Genomic DNA, 20,135 nt, shown 5'->3' on the forward strand with positions numbered 1-20,135 from the left:
CAGCCTTTTTGACATTTTCTTTTCACTACAACGCCCTTTAAAATGTAGTGGGCATTTTGTAGATTTGTCTTTGATGGATTTGTATTAAGTCAACTTCCTGAGTTGGCAATGGCAGGCAGTGAAATCTTGATTAGTCATGATACTTGACTTTAGACCAGCCTGGGGTTTTTTTCTATTAGCAAAAACGAAGGTGTTGGAACTCTGCAAACGTCCGTGACCCCCAGCTTAATGGGCTCTGCTTGGGACAGTTTGAATCTATAGTTTGAGATGGGAAGGCACAGTTATTTGGCCTCATGCCTCCAAGCTGCATCTCAGTGAGTGCTTCTTTTTAGGGGGCTTAATTACTCTCATCAGCTAGAGAATGTACACAGCGTTCTCAGGAGGGGCTTGGAAAGCACCCGGGAACCAGGCAGTAGCATCTCTCTTAGTCACGATGGTAAACTGTGTCTCCAGATGTTGCCGAATGTTTTTTTTTGGGGGGTGGGGGAGTGGAGGGCTTATGTGCTCCTGATAGAGAGCCACTGCATTAGACCATACGCTGAAAGATGCTATTTTAGTCAGTAATTGGCTCTCTTTGGTTCTGATTTTGACCAAAAGAAGCTTTTTGCTCTGAAGGGACACACTATTGAACCTCTCTGTGATGCAAGAGTATGAGAAATGCTACTTTGATGTTAAATTATTTTTTTTCTTTTTTTAAAGTTACTGGCTTTTTGAATTATTAGTTAATTCATATTACTCTTTTCTTAGGCTTCCAAACTGACAAAGTTGCAATTGAACTAGCTTCCAGTTTTGGAAAAGCACATAGTTTATTAGTTCTCCCAATGGCCTTAAGGGATATTGACATAATTAACTGGTATTAGTAAGAAACTCACTTTTAGTGGTGAAATGTTTCCTAATTCATCAGCTGTTGAATCGGTGATTCAGTAGTTAAAAAGATTATGAAAAAGAACTACTTTAAAAATTAAGTCTGAGTTTGCTTTTAGAGTATTTGGAATGTCAGAAAACAAATAAAAGTTGTAGCTTAATTTTTTCATTATCTTATGCTTCTCATCAAAAAATTCCCAGGTGCTTAGATAGAGTGATATCATGCAGATGTACTCATTGATGAAGGTTAGATTTAATTTTAATGACCCCAGTAATAACGGTCTCTTTAAAGTGAGTAAACATTAGCCAGAATAATCACATACGATAATCACTGCAACTTGCTGTCAGTTCGATTTTTGTGAGCTCATTTATACGACGATTTTAGCATTCTGCTCTAGTGGGGCTTTAATTACAAAAGCATTAAGAGTATTGTATATACATATTCTAGGTAATTGAAGAAATAATTTTCTCGTGACTTTGTTACTGTCAGTAGTCTCAAGCAGTGTTTCGGCTTGGGTGGCCCTTTAATTTAGTATTAAAGTACTTTACTGTAGGACAAGTAATTAACTGCTAAGATTTATTGAATTTTATATGGGACACAAAAGAAGTTCTGTGAGACATGGTGCTCTTAACAGATTTTATTTTTAAATGGGATAAACTTTATTCTTTATATTGTTTCTTTTGTTATGGGCCATTCTGTATCCCCTATAAATTCCACACATTTTTGCTTTAATATCATGTAAAAATATAGAAGGATTATTTAAGTGTTGAGAAACTTTGATATCCTTATGCGGGCAAAACAGTTAATCACTGAAAATATACTGAACTAATTTCCTTCCGTCTTTCATCCCTCCCTCTCTACTTTCTTTCATATTCTCTTTGGGTTGCATCCATATTGAGTGCTTAGTCTTCCACATTTATTCATTCAGTTGGAATAGTATTGAGGCCCTACTCAATACTATTCCATAAATGTCTTTTGAATTATAGGCATTGGACAGGGAGGGACAGGCAGAAATGCAAGTATTACTTACTCTCTTTGTACGTAAGACATTTACAATAAGCAGTGTAGCTATTACTAGGAAAATGACTTATATGTTGATACATTAGCTTTTAAAGAGAAGTACGGCGGGAAAGTTGTGATAGTAGGGCACCTGAATGCCCATTTGTCTTATATGTAGAAGGTTTGTCCTATGTTAAAAAAAGGAAAATATTTTTTAGTATGTACTCTAGAAATAAAAGGATAAACTCTAAATTTAGTGGACAGAAGTTAAAGTTAAGCTCCCACATTTAGGTTTGGGGTAGATTTGATTTAAGAGGAAGACTCAACCTATTTTTTGGGGGGAAAGTACATTATTATTCCTTGAGCAAACCATATCACATATTCTTTAAAGTTCAGAAAGATACTTCATCCTCGAAAATACACTCCACATTTTAAGTAGCAGTTTATCACTTTTTGCTTTCAAAGTAATTTTCCAGTTACATCGGAAAACCCTGGTGGTTTGATTATTTACCAATACTAATGAATGCAGGCCCTGAGAAGCCAGTGAGAGGCCAGTCGCCTTCTGTTCCAGTGTGTGGTTTTTGATACCTGGATCTCTTCTCTTTTTTTAACATCTTTATTGGGGTATAATTGCTTTACAATGGTGTGTTAGTTTCTGCTTTATAAGAAAGTGAATCAGTTATACATATACATATGTTCCCATATCTCTTCCTGGATCTCTTCTATATGGACTAAATCTAACTCCTACTGAGAAGTGTGGGTTGCTTTAATTTTTAAAAAATTTGTAGTTTTACTCAAAACATTTTAATGTCTTTCTCAACAGTCTTTTAATTTAAAAGTCTTTCAAAAGGCTTTTAATGTGTTAATGTTCACAGCTAACACAGTCAACCATTTTCTGTCTTATCTCCCTCATATATGCCACTGCAGCCTCTGTATATCCAAACCTGAACATATTAGCTTTATAATTTCTTTATAATTTCTTGAATGCAGTAACATCATAAGAATGAAGATAAATACAGGTCGTTGATACAGGAGTGTGTTTGGGGAAAGAGGAAGTTCAGAGTTGAAGTTATATTTGAGACACTATCAGTGGATTCTAAAGAGGAAAGAGGCAGGTTCAAATTCAGACTGCCACTTTCTGATCCTGTAAATATAAGTTAAGTCCTTGAACTTGGTTGGCTTAGCAGTAAAATGCAAGCAGTGTTACTGACTTTTACTTACAGAATTATTTTAAGGATCAAATAAAATAATGTATTTAAACTTGCTTCAGATTATATAAAATAATACATAATTATAAAGCACTGAGGTAAATGCAAGGGAAGAGGGAGAGTTGAAAAACTTATCTTTGGGGATCTGAAGACTCAATGTGTAAGTTTTCAAGTGTAGCCTTAGTGTTGACATGAGAATGGCCTGGAATACAGAAGGAATATCATGTCATTGCAACATGCTATAAAACCTTTTTGAGGTGATGATAAAATCTTTGTTTTTGCAGAGTTTTATAATTTAGAAAGCACCCTTAAAAATGTTAAAGTATCTAATCATTCTGAACGTTGTTCAGTAAAAAATGTGATAAACCAGTTTTGACTACTGATTTAACTTTTTGACTGAAATTAGAATACTCTATAGCAAGTTTTAGTTGTGAAAACAAAGCAAAGTAATATGCTCTGGTGTTACTCTTCAACTTGAAATTATAAAGTCATTTTAAAATATTCAGATGAGTTACGCTCGTCCAACCTTTATTGGAATATTTCTATGTAATTCTCTTCTAGATCTAAAGGAAAGGAAAATGAAAGATAAAAAAAATGTGGAGATGTCTGCAAGTACAGAGTTTGATAGAACAGTATAAATTTGAATTGACAAATGCTGTTTCCACACATTTGGAGTTTTTTGAACTGTATGGAACATTTGCAAATGTGAGTTTTTAAACTGTTCATGAACAGAATTTTAGTAGAGTGGGAAAATCAAAGAAATTTAGATTGTAGGAAGTACAAATACTTTCTAATTTAAATAAAATTACGTATTGTCTGAATTAAAAGGGATTGTCTTTTACTGATTGGATTTGCTATTCAAAGGAAAACACTAGTAGAGATAAGTTGTGTGATCTATATTTGGAACAGAAGTGTGCTCCTGAAAAGTAGTATGTAGATGAAATTTAAAAACTGAAAACACATTTAAATTACATTAGGTGAGTTTGGAATTTGTAGAAACCATAGGTGAATACTTTTAAAATATTATTTTGCTAATATAAATAAAATTTGTCCTTTTGTATGTTGACCTTTCCTAAATCTCTTTGTACTTGGAAAGTATTGATTCTAATTTTGAGTCACCACCTTTGACAACCTAATTTCAGCTGTAGACTCAGAAAAATGTACAATCGTGTTTATATACCAAAATAACTGAGTAATATATATTATGGGTGGTGGTAGAAAACTTACCCGTGGACTCCAGATTAAGGACCCTGCCTGTAGAGAATTTCAAATTGAAATTCATAAGACTTGTTTTTAAATTCTGAGATTCTTTACATTCAGAAAGTCACAAGTTTTGAATCCTAAGATCTAAGTGAACCCTCAGTTTAATAATCATCAAACAGGTCTGCACCAGTGTACAAACATTTTAGTAGTTTAAGTTTTAAATTTTCCACAAAAGAAAACCCCATGAACTTTTAAAGATAAAGTTCTCCCTTCCCCTCCCCTTCCCCCCCCACAAAAGAATGTTGAAAGCAAGATTAGAAATAGGAGTAGACATATTTATTTTGAAACACACCTGCTTTGTTCTTATTGTTCTTTCTCTAATAGTCTTCCTTTCATTATGTTGATTCATGTTTTTTTTTAATTGAGCTTTTTCTTTTCTGCTCAAATTTTTTGCTTATCCTAGATTTCTTGAAAGGCAAGAGAAAAGGAATATTGAAAAAAGTAAATTTAACTAAAGTCAGAAAATGTGGGTTCTAGGTGCTGTTCTGCCATGGACTGTGGGACTTTGGAGACTTACTTTTCTGCTTTAATGTCCTTAAAGTGAAGGTGTGACATATTCAGTGATCTCTCAGATTGCTTGAACTGGAAACTCAAGCTCTTTTATCTACTTTTCACCTATTCAGGGGTGACAGGTTTTTTAATCTCACTTTTAGATAGGTAAGTAATGGCTTGAGGCAGAAGTAAAGTAGGCAAGGACTATAAGTCCAATGTAGTTTGCCCAAAACTGCTGGTCTCTAGAAGAAGAGAAAATGTATTGAAAAAGGTGGAGAAAGGTGAATATAATTGGGAACAAAAATATAGAGGTTTGAAGTATTTGTAGAATAGTGGTATTGGGCCGGTAGTTACTCTTTCTACATCCTGCTCTCCCATCATTTAAATGCTTTCTCATTAACTGTTTAATTTTGAAATTACTTAGAATCATAACTCTTGGCTTTAGTACTTTAACTCACTAACTTTCTGTGTAGTACCCATTCACTAACACATTGGTTCTCTTACAAAGTTCGTTGATCCTACAGTTTTGAAAGTGATTCAGGTGAAGTCTGAAAGAGTAGTTCTTAAACATGAGCCTGCGTAAGAATCACCTGAAGGGTTTGTCAGGCACAGATTCGTGGGCCCAACAGCTACAAGCTTCTAATTTAGTAGATCTGAAGTGGGGGCGATAATGTGCATCCTTACAGGTCTCCACATGATGCCGATGCTGCTGGTCTAGGGACCACATACGAGAACCACCGGTCTAGACCATACAGAATTGTTAACCTGAAGATATAGTTTTTGAGGCGGACAGCGTGGAAATATCCTGGATTATTTTTTGAATTTATAGTCTGTTTTAACTGTTTATGTTAGTTGGAGGAAGTTAAAATGTAAGTATGGACAAAGTGATGCATGATCCAGAAATCCTTTTTTGTTATTTTTCAGTACAACAGAATATATTGAGCTGCGCGTACTCTGGTGTGCGTCAGTTTTCTTGCTCCTCTTTCTGTGGTCCCAAGCGCTATCTGGCTGGATAGTTGTTAGGGTTTAGGCCCTTGTTGCTTTATTAAAAAAAAAAAAAAAAAAGGCTCCCTGTGGTTATGGTTAATCATGGATTGACTTTTATTGTTCTGTGCCTTGTGTGTGTTCATGTAATGGCAAGGGTTGGATCACGAGAGAAGACAGTTTTATTTGCTTATCTGATATTTGGTTGAAGTTCGGTCATCATCTATCACACGCATCCAGTTCCCTATTTGTTACATTTTTCCTGCTGAATATTATTATTATGTGTTGCGAGATTTAACACTTGTCTTACCACATTATGTAATGCTTTGTTTTGTGGTGAGTAATTGATTAAAGTCAATAATTAGGAAATAATTTATCTGTGGTGGTAATCAATTTTACAAAAAAGAATGTTTTGCAATTCTAGTTTCGCTAAGTAGACAGAACTGTATCTGCAGATGCTTAAGGGTTTTTAATTTTATTTTTAAATTATTTTTTTAACTGAGGGAGAGAATACTAGCTTTAAAAATTGGTAGTATAATTTCTTAAAAGAAATTAACATGGTATTGAAAAGGCAGCTTAGTTTTGTTATTCTTCATAAGGGTTTCAGTGTTTTAGTATTTTATATGACATTGTATTGAAGAACTATTGACTGTTCCTCCTACCATCTCCTACAGATCATTGATCAGCAGATAAATTTTTTCTTCTTATTAAATTAGAAACTAGTATGTAAATATTACGTTATTTCAGTCATTAAAGTTAACACAACTTGGAGAGAATTGTTGCAATAAAATTGAAGAAAGAATGTGGATATTTAATATTCATTGTGTCTTAAAAGTCTGTTTTCTCATTGCCAAAAAACCAACCCTCTTCAATTAAAAATGAATACGTTTCTACTACATCATGGGTAGGTAAAGTACTGAAGAATAAGCTACTGATGTGAAATGAATTATATACAAGGCCTAGCCCCTTTTACTCATAAAAGGTGCCCAGCAAAATTCATTGAATTTTGGTGAGTTGGTAAAGAATGAGCCCAAAAGTTTCGGGGATATTCTGAAATCTGGTTACCATTGCAGAACACTACTGCAAATGGATTGTGACTTACTGGTTGAAAACTAAGCATAAAATGATATTTGTCAAACTATTATGAATTACACAAGGGAGGGGGGATGTTTATTTTGTACAGTATAATAAAAGCTGTTTTCCATACTCTCTGGGCTAACGAAAAGCTTTACACATTTTATTTTGTATCAGAAGCAGAAGAGTAAATTTGCAAGAAAAAATAAATAACTTGATTTTATATTGTTTTTGTTTTCAGGACCTCTTGATAAAGAGCCCCCTATATTTGAAATACTGCAGTAAGTTTTACAAGAGCTGGAAATGATCAGTTGTAAGATGCAGAATATATAATGATCAAAAGCAAATTCTTTAAGAGATAGACAAACCTCCATTCAGGGATCCACCACTGTTTCGACTTGAGAAAATTACTTGACTTTCAGAGCCTCTATGACCTCCTTAAATAACTGGGAACAGTAGTAGTACCTAACTCAAATGGTTCTTCGAGGATAAGCAAGACAGTGCACATTTAGAGCTCTTCATGTTTTCTGCCACATGGTAGGCACTTAATAAATGTTAGCTTTATTAATAATAATAGCATGAATATTAGTTATTCTAAGAAAGTAGAATCTAACAGGAGAGGAGTCAGTGTAAATTCTTAAAACTTTAACATAGGTGTGTAAGCATATATGATTATCTGTAGTATTAAAATAATTTTTAAATGCTAAATATTAAGAAATAGAAATTGGGTGGGCTGCAACCTGCTAGAGTTTGGAGTTTTGTAACAGAATTAAATAACAAAGAATGGTCATGTTGGCCTGAACAAATTATATGAAGTACATAAACTTTGAGTAGAATACTGGTGGCGTTTTTGGTGGAGTGGGAAAGGAATTTTTGATAGTCTAATTGATTCTTACAGCAGGAGACGGTCATGAGCATAAAGGCTGTGGGGTGGGCACTTTGATTTGGTCAGCACGGTTGGTATGAACGAATGTAGGCATGGCAAGGAGGTAGAGAAGAACAGGAGTTTAAATAAATCCAGTGATTTGAAATGAAACCTTAATTTGAAAGGTGGCTGCTCCGAGTTACTGAAGCAAAATACCTAGCTAACTCTGATCTTACCCATTCTTTGCTGCAAAGATTATGGACAGGTAGGAAGCAGGGTGGTCTGGCTGCTTGTGTTGAACATGTGTCCTGGGGATGAATGAGTCTGAAAAGAGGGCCTGAGGGATAATGCACTGAGATCCTTAGAATTCAGTGTTGTAAAAGATGTGATTTTGACATATATAACCATCCTCTGAATGTTCTTGAAATTCTATTAATAGACTCTTTGGATTTATACTTTATTTTGGAATATCAGGTTTGAATTAATCAAAAGGGTTTTGTTTTCAGTCTGTTCCTCAAGTGTGAAACAAATTAACATGCAATACCTACAAGCACATCATCTAAAAGTACTGTAATAATGGGTGACATTGTTGTAGAGAGTGAATGGTGAGAAAACACTAGAAAATTACAAAGCATAATGTAAATGTAAAGTATTTCCAGGAAGCTAAAATTTTAGAAGGTTAGCAGGTTATAGGAATATTATGTTTGCTTTGGACTTCATTCTACATTAATTTTTATTATTTGGCAAATAATCCTCTTCCTATCTCTTGCAATATGTTTTAGTCATTTTTTATGATGCCATGTTAGAGTTTCTTGCTTATGCAATTCTTATTAACAAGACTGTTCTGAATTGTGAATTCTAACTCCCAAAGATTCTGCTAACATTTAAATTATGTTTAAGTCGTATTTTAAGTGTATTTCATCCTTTAAAAATCGAAGAACTACTTTATCCAAGAGAACATCTAATTTAGGTACTCCTTCTATGTGCTATATTGTAATTGTATTAGCTTATTGATTCCCTTTTTCTCTCCCCTCTCTGCTGAATCTGAGTTTGTTGATTGTTATTTGTATTTGTAGCTTTATTCCTAGTTTAGTATCTGACATACAGTGAATTAGAGACTCAGTGTTGAGTTAAATGAAATGAATGAGGAATTGTCAGTTTTTAAATTTATATAAATTAGAAATTTTATTGTCTTACCAATATAAACAAGAACAGGACTATTATTTAAAATACATAATTTGAATAATTTATTGGGTTAATTGCCGTTTTGATTTATACAGCACTTATTCAAATGATTAGTTAAATCTCAGAGTGAATTCTGATGGCTTTTGGGACGTTTGATAAAGTCTGGCCTTGCTCAGGGGGTTGTAACCTATCAATGAGTAGTTAACAGCCATGTCCTTTGGCTTAAGTGTAGGAGATTGTAGGCCATCAGTGTATCAAGGAATTTCCCTTATCATTTCCTCATGGTTGATGTTCTTTATCAATACAGGTAAAAATCTGGATGTATCAAACTAGGTGATAAATCAGATTGAGTTCTCTAAATTCAAATCATGTTTAATTGTTTTACTGTTACTGCATTGAATATAAAAGTATTTTTTTTAATCTATCAGACTGTAGTTCTGGCATAGCTGCATGCCCATCATTTCTTTCTTCCTTCCAAGGAGAGTGGGGCACCTATAGTTTTCAGTGTTAATAGATGATCTTGCCTTCCAGAGAATTTTTTTTTTTTATCATGGACCCCTTTGAAATCTGATTAAAGTTGGGAACCCCTCTCTCAAGAGAATACTCATACACATCTACACCGAAGTGTTTTTTTCATATAGCCTCAGGGGATCATGGTTTCCTGATCTAGCTGTCAGTCAGGATCTGCCCATGTAAAACAGTTAACACCATGAGCCAGTATAGTAATTCATCTGTAATGGTAATTCCCATTTTAGGTTTCTCACTTCTCTTTGTGTTTTGACAACACACAAGAGTTGATGTTACAGGAAACCAATACAGTATATTCAGTGTGTAGCTAACCTCTTTGGTCAGTATCTGGTTCTTATTGGGTTACAGGTTTAGTTCAGAATCCATAAATCTTTTTTTTTAATTAATTAATTTATTTTTGGTTGTGTTGGGTCTTCGTTGCTGTGCAAGGGCTTTCTCTAGTTGTGGCGAGCGGGAGCTACTTTTCATCGCAGCGCATGGGCCTCTCACTATCGCGGCCTCTCTTGTTGCGGAGCACGGACTCCAGACGCACAGGCTCAGTAGTTGTGGCGCACAGGCTTAGTTGCTCCGCGGCATGTGGGATCTTCCCAGACCAGGGCTCGAACCCGTGTCCCCTGCATTGGCAGGCAGACTCTCAACCACTGCGCCACTAGGGAAGCCCCAGAATCCATAAATCTTGATTCTCTGAACGATCTTGTGTAAATGGGAGGCACCAGTGACAGTGTTAAAATGCTGGTATTAGATGAGGCAATAAAGAGTTACAAGAGTTCAGAGAAGGTGAAAATTATTTTCGTTTTTGTTAATGGTCTTGCTGTACTCTGTTGTTACAGTTGAACTTGACCATTGGAGGGTTTTGACCACACTGATTTAGAAAGAGTCCTAAGAAATCAATTGAGAGATTACAGTAGTAGAATTGCATGTATGAGAATTCTGTTAAATTCAGCAAGAATCATTGTAAAGACTTCTCAGTGTTTCTGAATGCTATTTGTTTCCATTAAACCTAATAAACAGTTTAGGGTGGATTATTTTTCTTGCTAAGTTTGCTCAGAGTAAACTGTTCTCTAAGATTCAAGTGCAAAAGACATATGAGGGCAAGGTAGGCCCAGAGCAATGGAGGCAGTCTCTTAATTTCTATACAAGTAAATATCATTTAAACAGTGCAAGCATTTCAAAGTGGGATTATAATAGGGAAGACAGTGGCAATTTTATGGTATTTTGCAGTGACACGATAAGGAGTAATAGAGCTCTATGTAGAATTTTGGCGTTGAGGGATCATAGTCCTAGTGAGGTTGCCTTCTCTCCATCTCTTTCTTTGAGCCCTGGAGAGATGCCAACTATGTTTTTTTTTTCTTTCTTTCTTCTTATCTCTAATTGTTTTAACTCTGAAACCCCAGTCTCCTACTTTTCAAATCTTTTCCCGCATCATTTATAAATGTTTGGGACTCAGTGTAATCACTATTCTTTACTCTTAACAGCTTTCCATGATTCATTCTTTAAAAAAAAAAGAAACAAAATATCATGATATCTACCAAATTCAGTAAGAAAAATCTTACATTCCATTCACACTCAGTTATGATAAAACATAAATTGTGCATCAAAATAATATTGCTGTCGTTCAAGATCTAGAGGCATTTGTGAATGCATTTGTTTGGAAGTATTTTTTATTCACTGTGTGTATCAAGGCATTATTACTATGGGCCATCTTGAACAAGGAAATCATTTCACTGTATAGAACTATATGTTAAATCGCCATTTTGTGCATTTTACGTGTATAGCAAAGATGTTGATGTTAGGATTTTTTTCTAAGGTGTAACTGATAACCAAATTAAGTACAGACTTTATGGGATTCCCTATTTGAATGTAATGAATGAAGGGTCATTTCAGTAGTTCACTGTTTCAGAGCCCTTTAGTTTGAACCTAGCTAACCAGTCCAGTCTGATGTCCCACTATTCTCCTTTACTCACCTTAACTGCTTACCATGTAGCCTAGCCAAAGGGAACTGTTTCCTTGAAGTGCCCCTCCAATCTCTGATCCTGAGGTCCATGAGGACAGAAACGACAGTCTACTTGTCTGAATCTTCCTTGTCTGGTCGATTGCTTAACTCTGAGTCACATGATGGTTTTAAGTAAATGAACATTGATTGAATAAATGAGCAATGCTTTATGTATACACTTTACCTTCGTACCATGTTCATTAGGTCTAAATCCTTAAATTTCCCCACCAAGACCAACATAATGTCTCCCAAGAACCTTCAGTGAATGCTCCAGTTTTCTCTGAACAATTAATTATAGCATCTTATGTTGAATTTTTGAAAAGTCAACTATACATCAATGAAAAAAATAAAGTATATTCAAATTACAAAAAAAAATATAGTGGCAGAGAGAAATCATAGTCAAAATTAGCATGAAGTTAGTATCCCACTGCTCACTATCTTCAGGAAGAACTAACTAAATTTGTTAGGAAATCTGTTAATGAGAGAATCAACTCTGGCAAGAATTTTTGTTTTCTTTTTAGATACCTTTGCTGTAATGTTGTCATTAACCTCATGCTATGTCAAAAGCATAACATCTGGGCCCCTACCAAATAATTGTTACTATATGTCCACCTCAATATTCATGGTTTTTCAGAAATAAAAGCTTGATATACAAAGGAGAAAAAAAATGTTATATATACTTACCAGTTTACCATGTATGGTATAATTACTTTGATACAGGCCTTATCCCATTTATCCTGTAGGCTTTTTGTACCAGTTAGCTTTGACTTTGAATACTCTTACCATGTGTATCCTTGGACAGTCTTCATCTGTTAAATGGTGACTGTGTTATCTGTACCTTGGATGGTTACCAGGATCTAATGAGATAAGGTATATAAAAATCAGCTGATGCTCAGTAAAGAAAGAACATAGGGCCTGACGGATTTATGACTCTGTCAATATTCTGCTGCTCTCTCTTCATCTAACACTAAGCTAAGCTCCTTGAAGAGAAGAGTTAATTATGTTTCCTTTTAACCTACCATTTAATTGTGTACATTTAGAATTTGAAGGAACTTATGGAATAAACCTTTAATTTTTTTTTCAAAATCAGAAAGATGTGATAATAAACACATAAATTAGAAACTTAGAACTGATAGAACATCTGTTTATAGTAGTTAAGTGGCTAGTGAATGTTGAAAAATAAACTAAAGGACAGCCGTATCTCTAAGCTTCCCTTAATGCTACTGACATTTTTTATGTTTTAAAAACCAAAGCAGCAAAAACAAAGCAACACTGCAAAAGACAAGCATTACAGCACTAATTCTAAGTGAGTGGAATCGGCATATCCACCTCAGGGAGTATATTAATCCCCTAGGTTTTCTTGTTTTCATGCTTTTCTTGGACAGAACGTTTCCTTACCCACACCTATTCCCTCAAAAAGTCTTAAGATCTAACATAAGGTTATAATTGGGTCGACAGCCTTCTTAGTTCTGAAGAAATGTGCAGATTTTCTTTCTTTAACGTCACTTCTTATTCATGCCGAGCATTCCCTGAGTGGCCAGTGTGTGTCTGTCACTGTGAAGATGCTGGGGGTACAAAGGTGGCCATGACTCAGTCCCCGAAACTCACAGACCAGAGTAGTTGCTAACATCATGTTCCTTAGACCTCTACTCTCTCGGGAAATGTTCATAAATACTTTGTGATGAAAGGGTGACATGGTTTGATAATAGTGCATGCTTTATTTCTGTCTTATTGGCAGGACCAAGAAGTCTTTCAGTAAAGAAAACGGTTTATTTAATCCAGTATTTTCCTAGCTTATTTGACCACGGGACCCTTTTTTTGTGTCACACGTATTAATGTCTCAAGGGCTGTAAATGCTCCGCAGCACACAGTTTAGGAACGTGCACAGAGATGATTATGATGAGACGGGTGCAAGTGAGCACCAGGGGGCGGGGAGCTGGGGAAATCTTCACACAAGTGACTACATGTTAAACCAAGTCTTGAATGATGAGCATACAGAGGAAGGGAAGGGCAGCTTAGGTCCAGGCAGAAAGAACAGAAGGTACAAAAGCACAGACGTTTGACAGTGCGTTGTTGTGTTTGAGGAAACTCCAAACAGTTCAGTTCCTTAGACTGAAATAAGGAAAAAAGCTATACCAGGAACAATTCAGGGCTCTGGAGACGCATAAAAGGCCTTGAACAGCATGAGGGATATGTGAAGCAGGTAGTAGTCGGTGCCTAGATTTCAAAGTTATGTGAGGTCTGTTGTGCTTTATATTTAAATTTATGTTAACAATATAAATTTACATTTATTCCACAGGGAAAATAAAAAATTGAGATTTATCAAAACCCAGCAAAAGTATGAGATAAACTCTATGGCTGAATCATCTACCATGTGCTGCTGTTGAATTCTGATGAGTCACTGTGAACATTTAATACAGTACATTAGGAATGAATAGGCCTATATATTTTTTTTTTTTTTTGAAGAGGGCCTGTTTGTGTTAAAAGTTTCAAGTTAACTAATTTTTATTTTGGAATTCATCATAAGAGAATCAGCACACATGAAGACAGAACAATGTGATGTTATTTTTATATTTTTAAATTGAAGGTTTGAGCTTTCCCTACCGTCATTGATGCTCATTATAAAATATTGGAAAGTGTAGAAAAACAGAAAAGGGAAAGTACTTTTTTTTGCCATATAGAGATAAATGTGCATGTTGATATTTTTTGCTAGACAAATTTATTTTCTATACTTATAATTCTAGTGAACATAGTAATACTTTTTTACATTTTCCTACATTATAAATCGTTTGTAAGCATTACATTTAAAGTCTATATAATATTCCATTCAGTGGATATACCATTGTTTGTATAGTTATAGATAGTCTTCAGTTTTCTTAATCATATGATTTCTGCTTTCTGTTATTATAAATGTTTTGTGTATATAGTTCCAGAATTGGAATTATTTGGTCAAAAAGGAGGGATATGTTTAAGGCACTTGATACATGTTATCAAATTATTTCCCAAGACAGCACAATTTATATTCTAAATTATATAATTTATATTTCCACTGGGAGTGTATCAGACTATTTCATTAGGTTTTAAGAACAGTCATTAAAAAGAAAAGACAAAGAATAAAGCAAACTTTGTTGGTCAGTAGTTTAAAAATATGGATCCATATTGTTTTGTTTATGGTTGTAATAGTAAGCAGTATTTCAGTTAATACTTTGTATAAACAAATGTAAGAATTTTCTTTTGATATGAAGGCTCTTTTTATTTTTGAGGTATCCATCACGAATTGAAAAAATCGACTATGAGGAGGGCAAGATGTTGGTCCATTTTGAGCGCTGGAGTCATCGTTATGATGAGTGGATTTACTGGGATAGCAATAGGTTGAGACCCCTTGAGAGACCTGCATTAAGAAAAGAAGGGCTAAAAGACGAGGAAGACTTCTTTGTAAGTAGCAAGCTTTTCTGTTTGCCAGATGTGTAATGATGTATTTTTAAAAGGAATTCTGTTAAATTTTACAAAAGCTTGTTTTTTATTAAGGAAGTGCTTATTTATTATACATGGTATTGATCTTGAAAGTTGTTTAAAATAGGATTTTAAAGCCGGAGAAGAAGTTCTGGCTCGTTGGACAGACTGTCGCTATTACCCTGCCAAGATTGAGGCGATTAACAAAGAAGGTATGTGTTTGGAATGATCTGAGAATTAAAATGGGATTTACAGTAAAATTTAACTATAGCTCTAATTTTAATTAATGTATGAAGTTGTTACATATAGCTGTTGCTTCTCTTTGTTTTATACTTTACCTAATGAATCTTCTAATAATACTCTTTTTTAGGGGCATCCAGTATGTTATATATTGTATACAATAAGATGATACATAATATACTGCCTAAATAGACTGTTTAAATTAATAGAGGTAAATAGTTGCTTAAAATCTTTCAGCTTTCAGTTGACAGGCTTATATTATATGCATTTTATTTCTACTTCTCTGTTTCCAGTTTGTTGGCTAAGTTATTTTATGAAGATCTCAACCTGAGTGCTAAAGATATAGGAAAATTCAAATCAGTTCAACTTGGAAGTGAAACAGTACAGTTTTCTGAGGAAAGAGTATAGAACTTATCAATTGAGGATTTCCTTTATTGCATTTTTCTCCCTGCTCTTTTTTTCTTGATTTCTGTAGATAATTGAGAATTAAATAGCCTTTTGTGGTATCTAATATTACTACTGAGCAAAAGTTACTGAACTTATCAGAAATGTTGAAAGTACCACAGAAATCAGGTGTGTTAGTGTGGCATAAAATGAGGGAACCTGTTGGACAGGTAATGAATTTTAAAAATTGTAGATTAATTTAGAAAGGCATTAATTTAGAAAGGCATTAAATTATTATTGGAAATATACTTAAATATTTTATTTTTTAAATTGTTTAAAATCTCATTTAAAACAGTCGTGAAATACTTTTAAGCATATTTTCCAAAATACATTAGTTTTCTATTAGTTATTTCTTAAACTCGACCACTCATTCATTCTTTTTACTAAAGAAACACATTGAGGGAATTCCCAGGTAGTCCAGTGGTTAGGACTCAGCACTTTCACTGCCGAGGGCCTGGGTTCAATCCCTGGTCGGGGAACTAAGATCCCACAAGCCACATGGCATGGCCAAAAAAAAAAAAAAAGAAAAAAACACACTGAGTGACAACTTCTTTGCAAGAAGGGCATTTAACCTAAGTAAGGGGATACGTACTTTAAACTGTATCTTGAAAGCCACACAAGTTATCTAGAAAAGGACGGATGAAAAGGTTTTTCTGTCAGAAGAAATGGTGTATGCAAAAGAATAGTAGAAAGGCATGCCATTTTTAAGGAACTGCAAATCTTTGATGTGACTGGAATGAAGGATTCCTTTAAAGGTTGTAGAATAGCAGAAGAGGTGGGAGAGAGAAGCAAGGATGGCATGTGAAGTATCCTGTAGTCTTCCTAAAGAATTTGAATTTTACTTGGAGGTGATGGGAAGCATGGAAGGGATTCAAGCTGAGAATTTAAACTAACAAAAAATGAGAAAAATTGAGGTAAGAGAAGATAGAAGAGGAAAACATTTAAAAAGACATATATTTAAAAATGTTAGGTGTAAAAAAGTAAATCATAGTTGTCTAGCTAGAAATGATAATGTAACTTTACAAAAGCCAAGGTCCAATTTATTGGTTTACCTAATTGAAATAACAAATATGGCTATGAGTTTATTACTGGTCACCTGAGGGACATCTCAGTTATTAAGTTTGCAGGTTACTTCTTTTCTAGTGGGGCCTTTAAATCACTGTTCACTTAATACTTCTGGAGAGCTGTGTTATGGAGCTCTTATTCCCGTGTCTTAACTCACACTGGCTCCCCAAGTGTCTAGTCCAGAGCCCAGCACAGAGTAGGCAGTCAGTAACAATTTTTGGAAGGAAAAGAAGTATTGAATCAGTTTCGTAGGTTAATAGGATCTACCCAAAATGGAACAAAGCGAAGCAAAATTAAACAATGCTCTCTCATCATTAGGAGAGATTTCTTTAAATGTGTGAGCTTTGGGACCTTTCTTCCATGCTTAAAGCTTCTTTTACCAGTATATGTATACACACATACAACATGCACAAAAACAAACCACCTTCATTTTTTATTCTATTCTGTTTGTTCATGGGCATGTTATATAGAAATTTAAGCTTACATCAGTGGAAGAGTGATGTTACTGATTGCAGCCTCTGCCATTTCAGCAGTAGTTTTGAGTAAGCCCTTAGTGAAATATTGGCAGATATAACTTGTTTTTAAACAATTTCCATGGGAAGTATTAATTTGGTTATTTTTCTGTATGTCCCACATGGTGGATGAGCCTCCCCCGCCGCCTGCCACTATCCGCCCGCCCCCCCGAAAAAAAAAGAAAGAAAAAGGAAACCCTCAAAGAGTTTTCTGTTCACTACAAAAGCTAAACAAAACTAACAAATGTGAACGTTTAGGTATATGTAGTATGTCTTAGAGAAGTTGAAGAGAAGGGGCAAATCAGTGTAGATTGGAGTGGTCAGGGAAGTTTTCATATTATGGGTGGGATTTGAAGAGCTGATCCTTGAAGAGTGGGCTGGAGTTAGGAAGGAGGACGGCATCACAGCAGCTGAAGCAGTGTGAGCAATGGCAGGGAGGGATGAATGCACGGTCTGCGTAGTGAAGAGCCTGCTGCTGTCAGCAGTGCCCTATGAAGAAGGAGAGGAGGACAGGGGCAAGCATGTTGGGGTGTAAGGGGTTCGTGTGGTTTGGCATTCTCACAGTCTTCCCAGATTCTTCACATTCTTGCTATTTAGTTCATCAGTTGTTTTCATAACTTGGGTTTAGATCTTTATATCTGTGATTTGTACATTATGCTAATTATAGAAAGATATGAAATCAATGGTGTTATTCAAATTACAAAGCAAAGAAAAATCCTTGTGCGTAGATTTATTGGCTTTGGCGCCAATTGTTTATACCTCTTTCGTAAAGGTCAAGTATCTGTTTACTTGAAGTGGCACTCTGCCCTCATTTGTATAGGAAATGATAGAAAAACATTGGAATTTCCATAAGTATAAAATCTACGTAACTGATATATTTTCTGATAGTACTATAAAAGACTTGAAAGCATGGAGTCTGTAACAAAAAGTGAATATGCTTTGAAATAGCCATGTAAACAGAATATTGAGTCCTAAAAGCAGAATGGTTCAGTGGGAAAGACAGGGGAATCAGGGTTTTTAGTTAATGGCTGGGCTGCTGCTTAGCTGTCATTGGATGCAGCATTTCGCCTCCCTGGAAGTCAGTGTTTTTATCTGCACAGGAAGACTGGTATGCAGATGATATGTATATTTTCTAGCTGAAAAGCCTGTGAATCTATAATTCTTCTTTGCCAGTTAATTAATCTTGCAAAGGAATAATCCTTTCCTGAGAAAATGATGTTTTCCCTATAGCAGATCTTTCTCTCCATTATTTAGAAGCTTTCAAAGAGAACAAATGATGATTCTTAGAAATATTATACATTTTTATAATTAATGATTTTATTTTCTTCAGGTATAACATACCTGATATGTTATTTAAACATATACCTAAATTGTTATAAAATCCTCCAGTTTAAAATTGTTTAAAATCCTCCAGTAAAAATCAAAATTACATGCAACTAACTTATCAAGATTTAATTCGTGTACTTTATAAGGAAAGTCAAAGTTATTTTTACAGGGAAAGAGACAATAAACTCAGTAAACTTGGTGGGGTCCTTAGCAGGGATGTGTCTTTGCAGTTACTGCAATCATAGGGTGTTTATTTCTGTCAGGGCATTACTTGTTCTATATCATGTGTTGCTGTAAGGTTGAATTGTATTTTCTAATGATGCTGACTCACTCCCATTTCAGGAACTTTCACAGTTCAGTTTTATGATGGAGTTATTCGTTGTTTAAAGAGAATGCACATTAAAGCCATGCCCGAGGATGCTAAGGGGCAGGTAAGAGTGTTCAGCATTCCTAGCTACCCACAGGGATGTTTTCTTGAATGGTGACTGATCAAAATATATATATACAGACATATATATATTTTAAAGTGAACTAATTGTAGGATTATGTGCTGATAGCCCCAAATAGCAGCAAGAAAGAGAAGCTTAGAATGTAAAATAAATTATACACTTGATTTTTGCTTCTTTGGTTTTAGACCTGCTAAAGTTATAGGTCACTAGTTTCTGTTCCAGGTGAAATCCCAGCATCCACTAAGCTGGTGTTGTCCTATCGACCCAGCTGGATCGTGTAACCAGTCTATGGGAAGTGAGGTAAGTGCCTTTTTTTAATTTTGTTTTGTTTTTCCTGGTATATAGTATCATTTAGAAAGTTAATTTTTAATATAAAATTTTATATTGAGTTTCTTATCTTCTTCTTTTCTTCTATAAATCATAGTCGTTAATCTTCTTTCAAAAGGCGCTTACCTGACACTCTGTAGGCTGTTTCAGGTAGGGCTTTCTGAGTTATATGTTGTAAGCAGTGTATTACATGCTTTGTCACTGCTCAAAGCAAGAATGAACGGTAAGCATTTGAAGGAGAATCTGGGATGAAGTTAAAACCATAATTCCATTATGGTTGATTATGTTTCCTGAAATACTGGAAAGAAAAGGTGCCGGTAGAAATTTAAAATATTTTCTTTTATGTTCTGCTGTTATTTGGGATTTTCAGCACCTGGACCTACAATTAATTTTAAGAAATTGAAAGTGATCTATAAAAATGTCTAATATGGAAATATGCTACATATTTATTGCATAACATGCAGTAAAAAATATCATCCTGAACTGTGTTGAAATCACATGGTCAGTTCCAGTCAAGTGTATATATTTAGTAGTCTAGAACGTAGACTATCACAGTTAAAAAAATTATTTTTGATGTTTTCTGAGAAGTGCGTGAGTGTTTTAAGTGATGTGGTTTTCAAAAATATAATTTTGAAATCATCAGCTAGCAGAGTTTTTTTTTCCCCCAATTAATGTGGAAATGCCATTTAAAATGGAAATGCTTTTGATTGTGAAATTGCTTTGTGTCTTCCTACTTGTATGTATAAATAAAATGTTCTCTTAAGCGTTCAGTGGTGTGATTCCTTGGTTACTGCATGGAAAGATTGATTTAAACATTGGGAAGTTAGTACCTGTTTAATTAAAATTCTCATTTTTTTTTTTTT

General features: G+C 34.7%; 1 protein-coding gene across 17 annotated transcripts in view; it reads left to right on the forward strand.

Annotated features, from left to right (window-relative positions):
* PHF20L1 (PHD finger protein 20 like 1) overlaps positions 1-20,135 on the forward strand; it is a 79,327-nt gene that overhangs the window by 3,300 nt on the left and 55,892 nt on the right. For 6 of the 17 annotated variants that reach the window (XM_082858807.1, XM_082858818.1, XM_082858819.1 and 3 more), the window contains 4 exons: positions 14,720-14,891; positions 15,037-15,121; positions 18,839-18,927; positions 19,156-19,245. In XM_082858807.1, coding sequence (XP_082714933.1) covers positions 14,720-14,891; positions 15,037-15,121; positions 18,839-18,927; positions 19,156-19,245 — 436 coding nt within the window. Of the gene's footprint in view, positions 1-3,633; positions 3,778-14,719; positions 14,892-15,036; positions 15,122-18,838; positions 18,928-19,155; positions 19,246-20,135 lie in introns of all 17 variants that reach the window. The other 11 variants (XM_082858809.1, XM_082858810.1, XM_082858811.1 and 8 more) reach the window with 3 other exon arrangements.

This window comes from Leucopleurus acutus (genome assembly GCF_964270905.1).
Source record: "Leucopleurus acutus genome assembly, chromosome: 17".
Lineage (NCBI taxonomy): Eukaryota > Metazoa > Chordata > Mammalia > Artiodactyla > Delphinidae > Leucopleurus > Leucopleurus acutus.